This window comes from Canis lupus, chromosome 3, assembly GCF_048164855.1.
Source record: "Canis lupus baileyi chromosome 3, mCanLup2.hap1, whole genome shotgun sequence".
In the NCBI taxonomy this organism is placed as follows: domain Eukaryota; kingdom Metazoa; phylum Chordata; class Mammalia; order Carnivora; family Canidae; genus Canis; species Canis lupus.
In genome coordinates this window covers 60149169-60165664 of record NC_132840.1, presented here as the reverse complement: position 1 = coordinate 60165664, position 16496 = coordinate 60149169, and the positions used below count along the sequence as shown (strand labels likewise).

At 42.8% G+C, this 16496-nt stretch overlaps 1 protein-coding gene and 1 long non-coding RNA gene across 2 annotated transcripts in view; one reads left to right on the top strand and one right to left on the bottom strand.

Annotated features, from left to right (window-relative positions):
* Positions 1-9277: 9277 nt before the first annotated feature.
* LOC140630849 (interstitial collagenase-like) overlaps positions 9278-16496 on the top strand; it is an 8442-nt gene continuing 1223 nt past the window's right edge. The window contains exons 1-8 of the mRNA XM_072821758.1: positions 9278-9463; positions 9908-10149; positions 10243-10391; positions 10630-10755; positions 12203-12358; positions 12472-12589; positions 14575-14708; positions 16169-16331. Of these exons, the coding sequence (XP_072677859.1) occupies positions 9359-9463; positions 9908-10149; positions 10243-10391; positions 10630-10755; positions 12203-12358; positions 12472-12589; positions 14575-14708; positions 16169-16331 (1193 nt within the window). The 5' untranslated portion in view covers positions 9278-9358. The remainder of the gene's footprint in view (positions 9464-9907; positions 10150-10242; positions 10392-10629; positions 10756-12202; positions 12359-12471; positions 12590-14574; positions 14709-16168; positions 16332-16496) is intronic.
* Positions 11595-16496, bottom strand: part of LOC140630851 (uncharacterized) — a 16177-nt gene continuing 11275 nt past the window's right edge. Inside the window, exon 3 of the long non-coding RNA XR_012028531.1 lies at positions 11595-11794. This is a non-coding gene — a long non-coding RNA (uncharacterized lncRNA). The remainder of the gene's footprint in view (positions 11795-16496) is intronic.

Below are 16496 nucleotides of genomic sequence, written 5' to 3'. Positions count from 1 at the left end.
ACAGCATGTGCAGTGGTGTGAAGATGTGAGAGATAACACAATTTGGGAGAATCACAAGGAGTTGGCTTGACTACAGTGAAGAAAAGATATTTTTTTCTGAATCCTATTGTAAAGAGAATACCAAAAATTCAACTTGCTATTACATAACCAAATACATTACATTTCCATTAATAAATGTAACAACTGAGAAGACACTCCCTGAAACATAATAATTAATTGGGTCCATGCACAACTCAGCAGTAAATCCATTTGGGAAGTCATCAGGCTTCATACAATAAATTGAACTGGTAACTTGACTGAGCATTACCTCCTGCACACATAGCACGTCTTTAGCATTTCTGAAGTAGACCAAACAGGCCTCAGACAGGGGCACAGCATTCATGGGATAAGTGCCCCGGCCTTCCGGATTTACCAGAGAATCCACAGTGTCCTTTAAACCCTCGTTAGTCAGTAGGGAAAAGCCGCTTCAGAGGAGGTGAGGGGGTTTAGGGGGGAGTCCCACCCTGGGGTACGTCCCGAGAAGTGAGTGACAGGCCACACCACAACAGCTGATTCATAACGCAACTGTACTTATCAATAAAAGCTCCTCAGCATGAGTAAGAGGAAGCTGTTTCACTTTCCCAAGATAAAACTGAAGGTGAGTATGTATGTTACATGACTTCCTGGCAATGATTTATGCAACTGAGAAATCTGCTGCCTCGACATTTAGTGTTAGAGGCACATGCAGCCCGAGATCCGTCTCATAGTTTGGCTGCTTCTTGGGTGGGCCTCTGAAGTTAATCAAGGAGTAACTCACTGTGTTAGCTTATGATGGGCATTTTAGCCAAAAGCTATAGTGACGTTGACTTGCTGTACATCATTGCATAATAACAATTTCTTCGAGAATCGTGTTAAATTTACATTATAGATAGTTTTTCACTAGCAATATTTGGCATATTGACATGTTCTCATCAGGACTCATGGTTGCAAGAGTTTTACTTCTAAGAAATAAAACAAATGAAAATCTAGGACCTTGATTTTCTCACGTCCAATGTTGTATGGCTAACGTAGATGATTTTAGGAGTCTTTCCCCTCTATATGGAATAGACACTCATTGAGCAGCTACTATGTGATGAGCATGATGTATTTTTGCATCTGGGGATTCAAGTAGTCCTAAAGCTATCATGGAAAATCTTGATATTATTATTTGCATTTTATATGTGAGAAAATGAGAGATCAGAAAGATTAACATGCTGAAGTTTACAAGTCTAAAAACCTGCAAAATAGAAGTATGAGTTCAAGTCTGCTTTACAGAAAAATTAGATTTCTTCCATGTTCAGAATGCTGCATCTGGTTCTGTGTTCTTCTGTGTACATCCATAATAAGTCTGCTTTGCAATCATGCTGTCTGGAGTATCAATCAATGGGAATCAGTTCATTTGTAATGCATGTACAGTATTTTGATTAATATTCTAAGGTCAAATTTGTCTTTTTATTTCAAGAAAATGCTAACTACAGACCTAGAACATTAGTTTCCTGTCTGTGAACTCGGGTTAACTTGCACTGCTGTGGAGCACCTGATCATGGAGATGGTCGTAAAGTCAGGAGGTAAGGACAATCACCATATACAGTCATTCCATTTACGAGATACCTGCTAGTTCGATCCTATCATAAATACATGGGTTAGGCATTATAATCTCCTTTTTGCAGAAGATAACAGCCGAAATTGCTCAGCTGTGATTCAAACCCATGTCATTTGACTCAAAATTCTGTGTTTTTCCTACCACACCTTTTGGACAGTACCTGAAGGCAAATTCTCTTATGCATCCTCTCCCCATGTACAGGATAACCAACCCCACTCGCTACAATTAGAGCCACTGGTTTGTGAGCAAACACGAGTCCTGGAACACACAGTGACTTGGGAAATGGAGAGCCCTGGGCTTAAATCCTCACTGTGCCACCTCCCGGTTCGTGGAGAAGACAATGTGTGTTTGCATTTCTCCTCGCCCAGTCATGGAAGCATCCAGCTCTAAGGGGCCTAGCCTCCACACACCCACCCCATGGCCACCCCCAGGAGCTCCCAAGGGGCAGGAAGCAGAGTGGGGGTCTGTAGGCTGCTGGAGACAGCCCAAATGTTCCCTTTTCCAGTTTATGGAAACTGTTCTCTCATGCTTCCCTCAAAACTTTCCTTTCCCTTCTTAGTTAAAGACACCTGGCACAACCTCCCCAAATGATATTAGACTTTCCCCGAAGTTGGAAAAATACTGCTTTTAATCAGGTACATTTTGACTATAGTCCTGAAGACGCCCCTGAACTAGGAACACTGAGTTCTTGGCAAGGTCAGGGGAAATTATGGGACAAAACATAAAATTGACATCCCAATATGTTAGCCCATGACATATATTCTCCATAGAACTGCATATGTGTATTCTCTCACTGTGTTAAGTGTATATATGAAGTTCATTAGATATGCATATTTATAGATTTTGAGTCCTGAAGGTCAACATATATCTATATCTACATCTATATATCTATATATCTATATATCTATATCTATATCTATATCTATATCTATATCTATGTCTATAATGCAACACACACTGGTCCCCTTTACATGGAGCCTGTGCTAACCCCTCAGCATAAACGAGGGTACAGATTTGCTCTTATGATCCTGAAAGCAGATCCTGGGCTGGAGGAGAAGCAGGACTCTGAGGATTTGAGGAGGCTCAGGCTGAACTCTGAGGCCAGGGAAGAAAACACCCCAATGTTCTAGTTGTATAGCTTTTAAGATAGGGCTCCTGGCTTTTCTCTTTGGGGTAGACTTCTCTAAAAACCCTTATGCCCTATTGACTATATCAGTACACATTCTCCTGCTCCTTTCAAGAGTTGTATGGCCTGGGAACCTCGCTTCCTTTCCCAAAACCATGGAGGGGAACCACATGCCTAAGAGGAAGTCACTGCCTTCTGAGACCTTCTGCATGGAGCCTGTGCAAGGCTCAGGCCCCCACAGAATCTGGCTAAAAATAATAGGCTACAGGTACCTCTGTACCTTATATTGGACTTAATTGGTAAAGAACACCTAATAATAAAAACAGTGAAGCTAACTCTTCCTTAGTACTTACTCAGTTATACGGTGCCAGGTACTGTTCTTAGTGCATGTAATTTATTTAGAAAATAATATTATGCTACCCCAACATAACATATGTTATGTTGCCACCTAACATAAAATTGGGGAAGCAGAAGTTGATGACCTTTTCAACTGATCTCTAAGATTAAGTTATGTCATGAGGCAACTGAAAGACTTGGCAAATTTGCCCCCTTTCTATCATGGAGTGAATCTCTGAAATTCTCTGCAATGTGATACATAACTCTGAAATCAACTAGCTGCATGTCCTTCCTGCTGCACCAAATCCTGATACTTGCTCATGGTTTAGTGTGCACAATGGCTTGGGAGCTCTTCACTCTCATCAGGTGCCTGGGATCCAACAAATGACCCTCCAAGGGGCTCATTGGAAGGTAGTCCAAATAAACATCTAACAATGCAGCTGCAATAAGACCCCCTCCACCTGCCTCTCCAAGAACACCCAACTGATGCTACTTGCACCAACATGACAAGATGTGTTACCAGGGCTAGGTTCTAAGAACTAAGTACAGAACTAAAAGAGGGATGCAAAAAAGAGACTTTGATTGAATTTGTTTTGGTCATTAAGTGGATTTCTGGGTAAATTGTCTATAAAAGTACATCTTTGTGTTTTAAATCTTGTTTTTCTTTTTGTCTTCCATAAAAATTTTGGAGATACGTGCCTACATAAATATTCATTGGAGTAATACAAATTACATTTAAAATTTTTGACAGCTACTTCAAGAAATGATTATACAATAATCAGGCTGTATCCATTTTATGAGAGAATTAACTTCTGAGAGCAAAAATCAGTATCCAATTATTTTTGCCCTGGAAAATGGAGAGAAAAGCGAACACATATAAAATAACATCTCTCTTTTCAAAAAATTACCATCCATTAGGACAGTCAAGTCCAGGTAAGGAAAATATGAAAAGTGCTTTAAGAAAGTGTAATGTTTTGTGAAAACTCAGACTAAGGAGGAGACAGAAAACGTTGTGGATGAAGTAGCGCTTACACAAGCCCAGAAGGATGGGCAGAAGTCTGTAAAGTAGGAACAGAGGGAAACAGATAGAAGTCGATTTGGATCAAGGGAAGGGCAGGTCTGGGAAACAGTGGAAGCAATTTGTGCGGGGGCGGGGGGCGGAAGTGGGAAGTCACTCTAGGCCTGAGCTCAGCAGGTCTCCCACGCTGCCATCCTCTTTGGTCAATAAAGGAAATCACGGAAGGATTTTATTCATAAAACAGAATTATGAGGCTTTTGTATTTACTGCACATCATGTCCCAGCCATTGGACTAGGATACCCTACATGTGTTTCTCCATCTCAGAAACCTGTCTGAGGCACTGTTTTTTTCCAGTTTTTAGGGGAGAAAATCAAGACATAAAAAGACTGGTAAGATGAAAATTGAGAGGAATGTCAATCCCATAAGAGACTCTTGACTCTAGGAAACAAACAGGGTCGCTGGAGGGGAGAGGGTAGGGATAGGGAGATGGGGTAACTGGGTGACAGGCATTAAGGAAGGCACGTGATGTGGTGAGCACTGGGTGTTATACACAATTGATAAATCACTAATTCTACCTCTGAAACTAAAAAAAAAGACATAAAAAGACCGAGTAATAGGCTATGTAGTCAGGGCTCTGCTGATGTTTGAGTTCTGGTCTGTGGTTTAGTTTGAAACTCTGTTCCAAGTAAGAAGTTAAAACAGTGAAGATTACGAGTCTCACTTTGGAAGGAAATGACACCGCAGCTCCAGGTGGTGCTGTCCCCACGGCAGGTGAAGTTGAGATAGGAGTCCAGGAAAAGACCCAGTCCGCGTTCAGGGAGGAAATTTTGTGAGGCTGAAGGCTGAAGTTACAAGAGGAGAAAACACTGTCCTGGGATCATAAGTGGTCAGAGATGAGAGGTGAGGACTCAGAGCAGGGCCTGAGTGAATGGACAGATTCAAGAGGGGGAAAAGGAAGAGATGCCAGCAAAGATGAGGGAGTAATCAAAAAGCATAGGGAGAAAAAGCAAAGTGCAGAGACTCCCACGCCACGGAAAGAAAGATCTCCAAAACAATGCCAGAGAGTGCCAGTGGCAACACGAACTGAGGAAAAGCCATTTGACCTGGTGGTGGAAGTTAGCAGTCTGCTGAGAGCCCAGTACCAGGGGTCAAAGCCAAGATCAAGCTCAAACTGTAAAGTTGATGGTAAAGAGCAAAGAGGTGGGTGAGAGGTCGTGGTCATCAATCTGTTCCACAGGGCAGACAAGTTCACAGGAATTTGTACCAAAGGAGATGCTTACAGGAAAACAGAAGGGTTGAAATCCCAGGGGAAGACATCAGCTTACACCCAGAGGGACTTTTCCACACTTTTTCACTGGCTTTTCCACAACAGTTCCCTGTTAGGACGAAGAGATGCATTCCAGTGTTAGACATATAGAGATGTCTGCAGGATTCAGTTAGGATCCTTTCAGGCCTGAGGGACAGGGTAGTGGCACGGAGACATTATTATGGACATGAGAGAACTGATGGATCCAGCCTCATGTCTCACAACACTTCCTCTGATAGGGAGGCAGAACCTCCACACCCAGAGCATGTGGGTCATGTCTGGTGACAGCACACCACAAGGCTGGTGGACTGGAGTTGCACAGACACATGGCGGTAAGCGTCTCCAGGCTGGTGTGTCAATCATTTCTAGCCAGAAGGTAGCCATGTCGACTGAGGCAATCAGCAGGTGCGCAGAGTCTGTTAAGTGTTGGGCACACACCGGCTGTCCACAGAGCTACCTAGGGCCATATGTAGGGAGAACATACCAGCTGGGGCAAAGCTTTCCCTCATGTTACTCCCAAAACAAAACAGCATGAAATATTTTTAAAGGTTCTGGCTAAAGGTCATTTCAAGACTCATGGGACTAAAAAACTATAAAAAATTATCTGACACTCAAATAGAATTATAAAATTAAAAAGACTGAATTTCCAAGCATATGAAGCAAGGTTGATATTCCAAGACTAAGTTTGATACGGAAAAACACAAACATGCTCTCCTTCCAAAGAGCAGCAGGTGGGATCCCTGGGTGGCGCAGCGGTTTGGCGCCTGCCTTGGGCCCAGGGCGCGATCCTGGAGACCCGGGATCGAATCCCACGTCGGGCTCCCGGTGCATGGAGCCTGCTTCTCCCTCTGCCTATGTCTCTGCCACTCTTTCTCTCTCTCTCTCTCTCTTTCTGTGACCATCATAAATAAATAAAAATTTAAAAAAATTAAAAAAAAAAAAAAAAAAACAAAGAGCAGCAGGCATGAAGTGACCAAGGAAACCTTGAAAACAGTTTGCCTGCTTGGAAATAGTCAGGAGCCAGTTGATGCAGCCACCCTCACTAGAGTCCATTTCCATCTACTGTTCTCCCAGGGATACTGTAGAGGAATAATTTCCACAAAACTACATCCAAGCGAGAGTTATCAGGAAAGAAGCAGCTCCCAGTGAAAAAACATTCAAAGGTGAAAAACAATAAAATCCTATCATGTCTTGAGCTTCTTGGAAATGTGCCATGTTCAGGCATTGCTAGGATTTTGGTGGGATTTAATCCCTAGCTTTCTGGTGTAGTTTTTTATGTTTTCTTTTCCACTCTCCAACATATCATATGCCAGCACTAACCAGGGAGTTACATGTGTTCTGCTATGAATATTTGCCTATTGATTTTGAGATTCAAGACCATGTGAATCTTTGAGGCTGACTGCCCAACCAAAACTTAATTTAAAATTCTTTGTTATTTCGAGAAGAAATTTAACAAAAAGCAATTTTAGTGACCAGTTTGCAATCCACGCCAGCATCCTGAAGTTGTCATGGAACACTTATGGCTTTTAAGTCAAGAACTCTGCATTCAAACCAGGAGCAGAAGAGTTAGTCCAAGCTGTATGTACCCTCCCCGACCATGTCCCCCTATCCCTGCAGGGGTGTGACCGCAGACCTTCTTTCCAGTCTCTTCATCTGGAAAATCAGGGTGCTGGGCTAGACCCATGGTTTCTGAGCTTCATCGCAGTGAATCATCACTGTTGCATAAAAGTCGAAGACTTCTCTGGAGGAGAGAAAACAGGGGACCAAGTGGGAGGGAGGGAAGGAGGGAAGTGAGGCTCTCAGGCCCTGTTTCCCACTTCCATCAGGACACTTCTGCTTTCATCTGCTTTACAAGTTGGATTTCCAGAGGGATTTTGTCTAAAGGGTATAGTAGTTTATAAAAGTTGGAAAATTTATAGACCATAAGATATGTAAACTTTTGCCACATTGAACATTGTAAGAGACTTCCCAGGTGATGCCTCTGTAATTCCTTGCCCAGCCCCAGCTGGTCACATGTTCTGACTTAACCCAGTGACCATGATTCCCACTGCCCAGGGGAGTGGGATGCATCCTCTTCACACTGACCAGATTCCCCAAGAGTCAGGGTGTGTCTGTCGTCCCTTGACTTTATCTCAGAGCCTCTTTCAGGATTCCCCTTGCCTGCACTAAAGTCAGTTCAGTGGCTGCTGTTCTGTGGTCCTGGCCCCATCTTCCATCTGATGCCCTGCAAAGGAGAGAGTTTCAACTTCATGAGAATTTCTTGTAATTCCTCTTACTGCTTGAACTCACGAAGTACTCCACTTAGATGAGGAAATTGTGGTTAGATAATTAGGGAGGAAATGAGCTCTTTCACATCAATCCAAAATACACTGAAGCAATATTTATGCGCAAGATGTTGTTCTTTGTATGGCAAGGGAAACAGAGGGAAACAGAAGTTGGTGAGGTGAGAAAGTCCTGAGAAAGCTGGCCTGACAGGTGGGAGAGGTAGAACGTCCTGTTAGGTGCTGAAGGGGGAAAATGTAGGCAAGTGGCTCTCAGCGTCCTGTCTCATTAACACTTTCCAGGAAGGAAAGTGGGTAGAGGAAGCCACAGATTAACATCATCTTTTCTCACCAAGGGTAGAAAGGACACCCCCACAATACACTTTAATATAGAACACGGATGCATAATGTACAATTTTCATTACATGGCCACGTATTTATTTTAACATGCATACAAAAAAAACTATGATTTTACAGACAGGATAGCCTGCTATGAGGCAAAACTTGTAAATTTCAAGAAAAATACAAAAATAATACTAGAAGGTGGCACTGGATTTGGCAAAAATGATGATGGAGGTAGGAGGATTAATGAAGGTCAGGAAATACAGACTTCAACCAGTTCTACAGTCTCTTCTCCCCCAGAACCTTCTGGCAAAACTAATATGAGCAGCTTTATATGGGCTTCTGTTAAAGCCATCTTAAGATGTCTCATACGATGTCTATTTACTAATTAATCCCTCCTATAGAAATTGCTGAGCAGAAGATGCTGAATAAGATCATTCGAATGGATGAATGCATAAATACATGAACAAATAAATCATTGCTGCCTAGCTTCAATGGGCAAAGATGTGCCCATATCAAAGGGAGCGAGGCTGATTAAAAATAAGACAACAGACTCCCAGTGAGACAATAAGACTTGGTCTTCCTTGCCTCATCTGGTACATTTTAACAGGTTTCAGAGGAGGATCCTCTTTGCCCCATGATGCCAATGGGGCCTGTCTATACAGGGTAAGTTATCTCACACCCCACCACTGGGTGGGGGATTCTCAGTCAAGGTTCTCAACTCTGGGCCTGAGGAAAGATTAAGAGAAACCATGGGAGCCTGGAAATAGTTTCCCAGGCGATGTAGCAAAGGCTGAAGAGAACTCCCCTTGAAGCCAGGAGAACCACCCCATGGTAAGCACCTGCAGGGCTGTAGGCTTGCAGTAGGGTGCTTGCTGGACGAGCGCACAGCACACCTACCAGCTCAGCAGCTCTGCCCTCTGCCCTCTGCCCTGATTGGGAGCAGGGCGTGTGCACTCTGGAGCACTTCATAGCCAGCAGATTCAAGGAGCAAAGCCCTACTTTTCAAAATGCTCAGGGAGTACTCTAGTCCCCTTTTCAAAGAGGTTAGAATTGAAGAAAACAACTGTCTTGTGCCTCCTTCACACACGTCCTGTTTGATATTAATCATAGTATTGCGACACCAAGTGAATCCAAATAATCTGCATGGCGTCACCATTTCTGATAATTGCTCCAGCTATTCATCGCTAATCAAAGAGGATGTTATGAAACGTGAGTCAGCCAGCCTCCGGCTTTCTGGAAGTGTGGGTCTGTATATAAAACGGGAGCTTCCTCGCTGAGACACTGGACAGGCAAGCAGGTGGGAGCATCAGAGACCTTTAACTGAGAAGGACAACGAAGCTCAGCATGCTGAGCCTTCCTCTGCTGCTGCTGCTGCTCTGGGGCGTGGTGTCCCACGGCTTCCCAACGGTGACTTCAGAGACACAGGAGCAAGATGTGGAGATGGTCCAGGTAAATGCTCAATTTCACATGCCACAAATGCAAGAGCCTTTATTTGTATTTTTGCAGAGTATTATGGAATAGCAATGGTACCCTAAAGAGGTTTATGTAGGGTGGATTTCTTAGAAACAGAAATTTTTGGTAGAAAGAGCTCTCTCCCCCAAACTGTATCCAGCTACGCACAACTTCATCTTTTCCCTTTCCCACGTGGAGGTGAGTGGGAACTAACTACCATATGCCAATGTGACTCTACAAATTGTGATTCTGACTGCATACTGACTAGTCTAGGGAGATTTCTACCCTGAAATTAGTTTCCACCAATAATAATTTCCACCATGACATCTAAACATGATCTTTAAAAGTAGTTTTCCACTTCAGCTAACATTTCTTACTGTCAATCTTCAGAAAACAGAAAGATGTCCCACCCAATGTTTCAATAATTTTATGTTTCATCAGAACTACTTGGAAAAGTATTACTATCTGAAGAGTGATGGGAAGCCAGTTGTGAGGCAGAGGAACAACAGCTTAGTGTCTGAGAAGCTGAAGCAAATGCAGGCGTTCTTTGGGCTGAAGGTGACTGGAAAGGTCGACACGGACACCCTGAATCTGATGAAGCAGCCCAGATGTGGGGTGCCCGATGTGGCTCAGTACGTCCTCACTGATGGGAGCCAATGGGACCACACGCATCTGACCTACAGGTAAGCAGACTGAGCGGCAGACGGAGACGCTATTTCCCATCAGAGCCGTGAGCCATGAGGTCCCATGTGTCTCTGTGTTCTTTGATTTTTAAGGATTGAAAATTACACACCAGATTTGCCGAGAGCAGAGGTAGACAGTGCCATTGAGAAAGCCTTTCAGCTCTGGAGTAACGCCTCTCCCCTGACCTTCACCAAGGTCTTTGAGGGTCAAGCAGACATAATGATTTCCTTTGTCTGGGGAGGTAAGCTCTTCTTATACCATAGAAGTATTTTCACCTTAACTTCTCCTTGCTCCTCAATCCCTTCATCTTTGCAGCTGGAAGAATTTAAGAGGCTATTTGATTTTATGGGCTAAAAGAAGGAAACTATGTCACATTTGATGGAAGTCTGTTGGCCTCTCAGCAAACCTAATGCTTTTCTTTCCTGGATTAGCCTAAATTGGAACCAAGAGGGACATTTGTTGAATTCTGTTTCTGGCAGATCACCGTGACAATTCTCCCTTTGATGGACCCAATGGAAACCTCGCTCATGCTTTTCAACCAGGCCCAAATCTAGGAGGGGATATTCATTTTGATGAAGATGAAACATGGACCAACAATTTCAGAAGTGAGTCCACTCATCTTATCTCTCTTGATTCCCCCACCCCTACTTGCTTCATTGTACTATTGGTTGACTTAACTGAAAGAATACATTTGTAGAAGTATGTATTTTTCTACTACCACTTATAAAATTAATGATGCATTTGGAAAAGTGGAAGAGAAGAGTATTTCTGTTAGTAATAGCATCTCTTTGGTTGCAATTAGGCTACTTTAAAATTTGTATTAAGATTTTATTAAATCTTATTAAGTTTTATTAAAATAAAAATTTTATTGAGAACTTTGATGCTATCACTACAATTCAGGGAGAAGTGATGTTCTTTAAAGACAGGTAGGACATTAGTTCCTCTTTGTCTTTTTTGTCTGTAATAATAACAGCCGTCACAACTGTGGGTGCCTATGGGCCACTACTGTGCACACACATTATTTATCTTACCCTTGTTTGCATAGATAATTATAAATATAATTAAAAGGAAGCAATTACTTGCATTTGCACAACATATTTTCAAAATATTGAAAATCTTAATGTTTTGCTATGGGCACCTACATAGAATTTTTTTTTTAGGACACACCAAATTTAACAGTGTTAGTAAGATTATGTGAAAATTATTTTTTAAATTCTTTTTATTGTAGTTTAATTTGCCAACATACATATAGCATAATACCCAGTGCTCATCCTGACAAGTGTCCCCCTCAGTGCCCATCACCCAACCACCCCAACCACCTCGCCCACCTCCCTTTCCACCACCCCTTGTGTGTTTCCCAGAGTTAGGAGTCTCTCATGTTTGTCACCTTCACTGATATTCTTTTTTTTTTTTTAATTTTTATTTATTTATGATAGTCACAGAGAGAGAGAGAGGCAGAGACATAGTCAGAGGGAGAAGCAGGCTCCATGCACCGGCAGCCCGATGTGGGATTCGATCCCGGGTCTCCAGGATCGCGCCCTGGGCCAAAGGCAGGCGCCAAACCGCTGCGCCACCCAGGGATCCCCTTCACTGATATTCTCACTCATTTTCTTTGAGGCACCTCCACACAGTTTTCCAGAGCGGCTGCAGCAGTTCAGATATGTGAAAATTAAAGGAGAGATTGTGTTTTCCAAAATTTTCAGCATAGGCATAGGAAGAAAAAATTAACAGAACTCCATTGTCTCTCTGTGAACTAATAGACACCATCTAACCACTGACAAGACTGACCAATCTGTGCAGGACTCAAAGCCGGCTGAGCTTGCTTTGTCATTATCAGTGTAAACATAGAGTTTGGGCTTTAGCCTGTGTCTTCACTATTAAGAAAAGTCTCCCATCTTCCCACCTTTGGGGAGAAGTTTTATAGATATTTCAAAAAGCTACTGACAAAACAGAAGCATTGGTCCTTGTAGAATTGTAGATTACTTCTGAATTACATGTCTCAAAACTGAGAACACTTCAAATAATGGCAAATGGTTTTATTGGACCTTTTAGATTACAACTTGTATCGCGTGGCAGCTCATGAATTGGGTCATTCTCTTGGACTTTCTCATTCTACTGATATTGGGGCTCTGATGTACCCTAACTACATGTATAGTGGCAATGTCCAGCTATCTCAGGACGACATCAATGGCATCCAGGCCATATATGGTGAGTGTATAGAAAATTATAGACAAGGGGCCATTAAAACAGCTGTTAGCTGTCTCCTTTAAGAAGCTGTCTAATACTGGGCAGAACTAACTCCAGATCTCTTTTTCCTTCAGGACCTTCCCAAAATCCTGTCCAGCCAACAGGCCCCCAAACCCCACAAGTGTGTGATAGAAAGCTAACTTTTGATGCTATCACTACAATTCGGGGAGAAGTGATGTTCCTTAAAGACAGGTAGGACATCAGTTCCTCTTTGTCTTGTGTTTGTAATAATGATGGTACTCACAACTGTGGGTGCCTATGGGCCACTACTGTGCACACACATTAATTATCTTACCCTGTTTGCATACATAATTATAATTATAATTAAGTGAAAGCAAGTACAAGCATTTGCACAATGTGATGAACTTGTAATAGCTTTTCCCCTACATGTCTTCTGTTGTTTGGTTCTCAGAAAAAAATACCATTGAAATAGAAAATTCAATAAGTAGAATCCCATTTTATAGATCAGTAAAGTAAGACAGAGAGAAGGAAAGAGATCCTTTCAGGGCACAGAGTTCTCTGGTGACAGAGTAGTAACTGATCTTCTGATGCCTGCTCCTCAGTTCTCTCATTAATGATGAAATAAGAATGGAGGAATGTTACTACCTCATTAGGAGAAACCATTCCTTTTTGCAGCACCATGATGCTGAGCAGGGCTGTGTAGCCACTCTGTAAATATCACCTTTCTATCCTAGTAAAGATGCCTCCCACCCAAAGCCTGTGATCTGCAGAGACCTAGGGAAGGGAAGGAGCCATCATGGGGAAAATTCTCAAGAGTTCATGAGGACCCTCCTGTGAGCACATGTGCGTGGTCACCACATGCATCTTTCCTCACAGGGAGGTCCTGGAGCCCAGGCAAGACACAGGCCTACTCTCTGTATCGTCCTGATTCCCAAAGCACCATGCAAAATAATACTAGAGTAATTTTCTGAATGATTCCATTCACAGAAAGATCAGCACTGAGGGAGTGCCAGGGCATCAGTATGTAGATAGTAGGGGTGCCCTGATGGGCTCACTTCTCAGCCCCTATTCCTGGAGTCTTGTCTGTGCTGTTTCACCAATCTGTCAGTAGTCATGTCCACCCTATAATGGAGAGTATTGGTTCAAAATGCTTTCCATTCTCTTTTTTTACTGAAGAAAAGGCTGGGTGCAAACCATATAGGTTATGGCTCAAAGCTGGGGAGAGCTAAGGAAATAGTTGGTTTTAAAGGAAAGTTCTCAATATGACAGGACACACCTATCAAAGTAAGTGTTTGAGGGATTTCTTCAAGAACAGGAGCAAGTCTAGGATTTGGAAGAACTGAAAGGACACTGAGATCATTTCAGCATGACCAAGTCATAACACTGTGGTAGGCTGGAGACGGTAGCAAACTTGCCTGGGGTCTCACAGTCAGCAGAGGCAGGACTGGACCTGTCAGGCAGGCTTCCAGATTCCAGGGCCATCATCTTCCCTGTGGACTGTAGAACCAGCTCTGTAAACCACCAACTGAAGGAGGACAAAGGGAGTGGCTGCCAGCTCTGAGTTTAAAATTAACCTTTGCATCTTATCAGATATGTGGCCTTAGACACCTCCCTTCACCTGCCTGACTTCAATCTCTTGTGAAATGTGAGATGAGAGTAACAGGCTCTTCTAGGGTTTCTGTAAGATGTGATGTAGGGAGAGAGCCAGCTGCCCTAGGCGTACAGTCAGTGTTGGAGAGCAGTGTTGGGTTCTGGCCGCTGGTGGTATGCCACTGGTTCCTAATGGCTCCACCAAAGCCAATGGTTAGATTGTGAAAATTTGTGCAAGATGATTGTTAAATGCGGCTATTATTCAAAGTTAAACTAAAAAAAAAAAAAAAGTTAAACTTAAATTGTATCAATCCCAAAGCCACTAAAGAGAAGCAAAACTGATCCCTTTGTAATTATTTTGACTATGTTCTTGAGGTCGACTGGGCCTGCTGTGTTTGTATGGCAGCAGCAGTTATCACATATCGGCACGCTCCTGGGAACCTCTTGAACTCTGCCCTGGGGTTGTCACAGTGGAAGTGAGCAATCACTACCTACCAGGCCATCCTTACCCCATCCCAGTCCCACCCCTATCCCCCATGTCCCGGAGAGCCAAGACACCACTGGGCTGGATGTCAGCCCCTCTGGTATCCAGTAGATCAAAATCTTTTTCACTTTTTTCAAATCAGGTTCTACATGCGCGTAAATCCCTTCTATCCGGAAGTTGAGCTTAATTTCATTTCTGTTTTCTGGCCAAACCTGCCAAACGGACTTCAGGCTGCTTATGAAGTCTCTGAGAGAGATGAAGTCCGGTTTTTCAAAGGTAACACTTCCAACTATTGTTCAGTTTCTGCGAATTAATCTTTCATCTGTTCTGGTGCTGAGATATAAGAGAGTTATAGCCGCTTTCTCCCTGTGGACTTCTGAAAATCTGACAATCTCGCTTATCACACCAAATGGCAGTCCATCACCTTAACTAAGAATTACATAGTGCATTTCTGAGTCATTTTAAATAAAAAGTCTGTTTATCAGTGTTCTGCTGGTCAAGGAACCTGGACTTATTAAAATGTTTTCTGTGCAAACAATTATGTATCCACCCTGGGGATGGTCAGGAATAAAAGGGAGAGCCTGAGGCCCGTAATATAGAAAGGATGGTGCAAAAACAAGGAAGTGCCCAGATTTCCTAGAGCCTATTTTAATACAAATGAGTCTCCTAAGGGAGGGAGAGGCTACCCTGGGCAGCCGGTTGTCAAAGTATGGTCCCTGGACTGGCAGTGTTGACATACCCTGGGGAGTCTGTTAGAAACACAGACTCTCACTTAGCATGACTCCTCAAAGTCCATCCACATGGTCAGCTTCCACTTTAGACCTTCTGGAACTCTAACAAGATTCTTAAGCAATTTGTATGTACATTAAACTATGACAAGTCTTACCATGAATTGAATGGGACAAACATCTTTGACTCTATCATAACAAAATATAATCCAATGATGGGGCTCTTGTCTTTGAAGACACTATGCCAAATACCAATATTTCTGCAAATAGGTGTTTGGCATAGTACACATGAGCATTAAAGTACTTGACCCAGCCAAAGGATTGAATGTGGTTCAGATGGGCAAAAAACTTTGAAACAGGCTTTCTGATCCTTAAATCACAAAATTAAATAGGATTTTAGAGGCACGAAGTTTCAAACTGCTTTTTTATAAGGGTCAAATGAGTGTATTTGTGCCATGAGCATAATCCTGGCTTCAAGATCTAAGACCTTGTTTTACATGATGTGTTTCACATGATGTGGGATTTACTAAGGATCAATACACAGATCTGAACACAGCATAAATTAGTTATTTGGCACTGTATTCTAGTCCGATGCCATGTTTTTTATCTACAGAAGTTGCAAGTCATTACATATTCTGAATCATTACAACACTCTGGGCTTTGGGAAACCTTTGGCATGAACTTACACAGCCCTTGGGCAACTGGGGGAGTGAGCCCTGTATCGCTGAGTGGCACGATGAACTCTTTAGTCATTTGAATATCTGGCTTTGGAAAAAAGCCCTCAACCCCACAAGCCAGTCACTCGCCAAGCTCACTGCAGATTAGAATTATGAAGGAAGCTTTAAAATATGTATTAATTTCATTGATCTGGGATATGATATTTAAAGGTCTCCTAGATGTTTCTACTGTGCAGACACAGATCTAGCATGAGTCAAGGAACTTGGCTGAAAATCAGATGTCTTCTGGTGCCCCGGACAAGTATTTTAAACCTTGTCTTTTGATTGGCAGGTGATAAGTACTGGGTTGTTCAGGGTCAGGATGTGCTATATGGATACCCCAAGGACATCCACAGATCCTTTGGCTTCCCTAGAACCGTGAAGAGCATCGATGCTGCTGTTTCTGACGAAAATACTGGGAAAACATATTTCTTTGTTGCTAACAAGTACTGGAGGTAAGACTGAATACAAAAGATGTTAGTGCACCATCTCTTTCTACCTAGAGAGAACATTCTAGATTGAACCATTCCCAAATGTACTTCATACTGCCTTGGCTAGCTGCCATTTCTGTGAATGGCTGTAGTCATTCCAGCATCTAAGTCCATCGTTCGGTGATCATC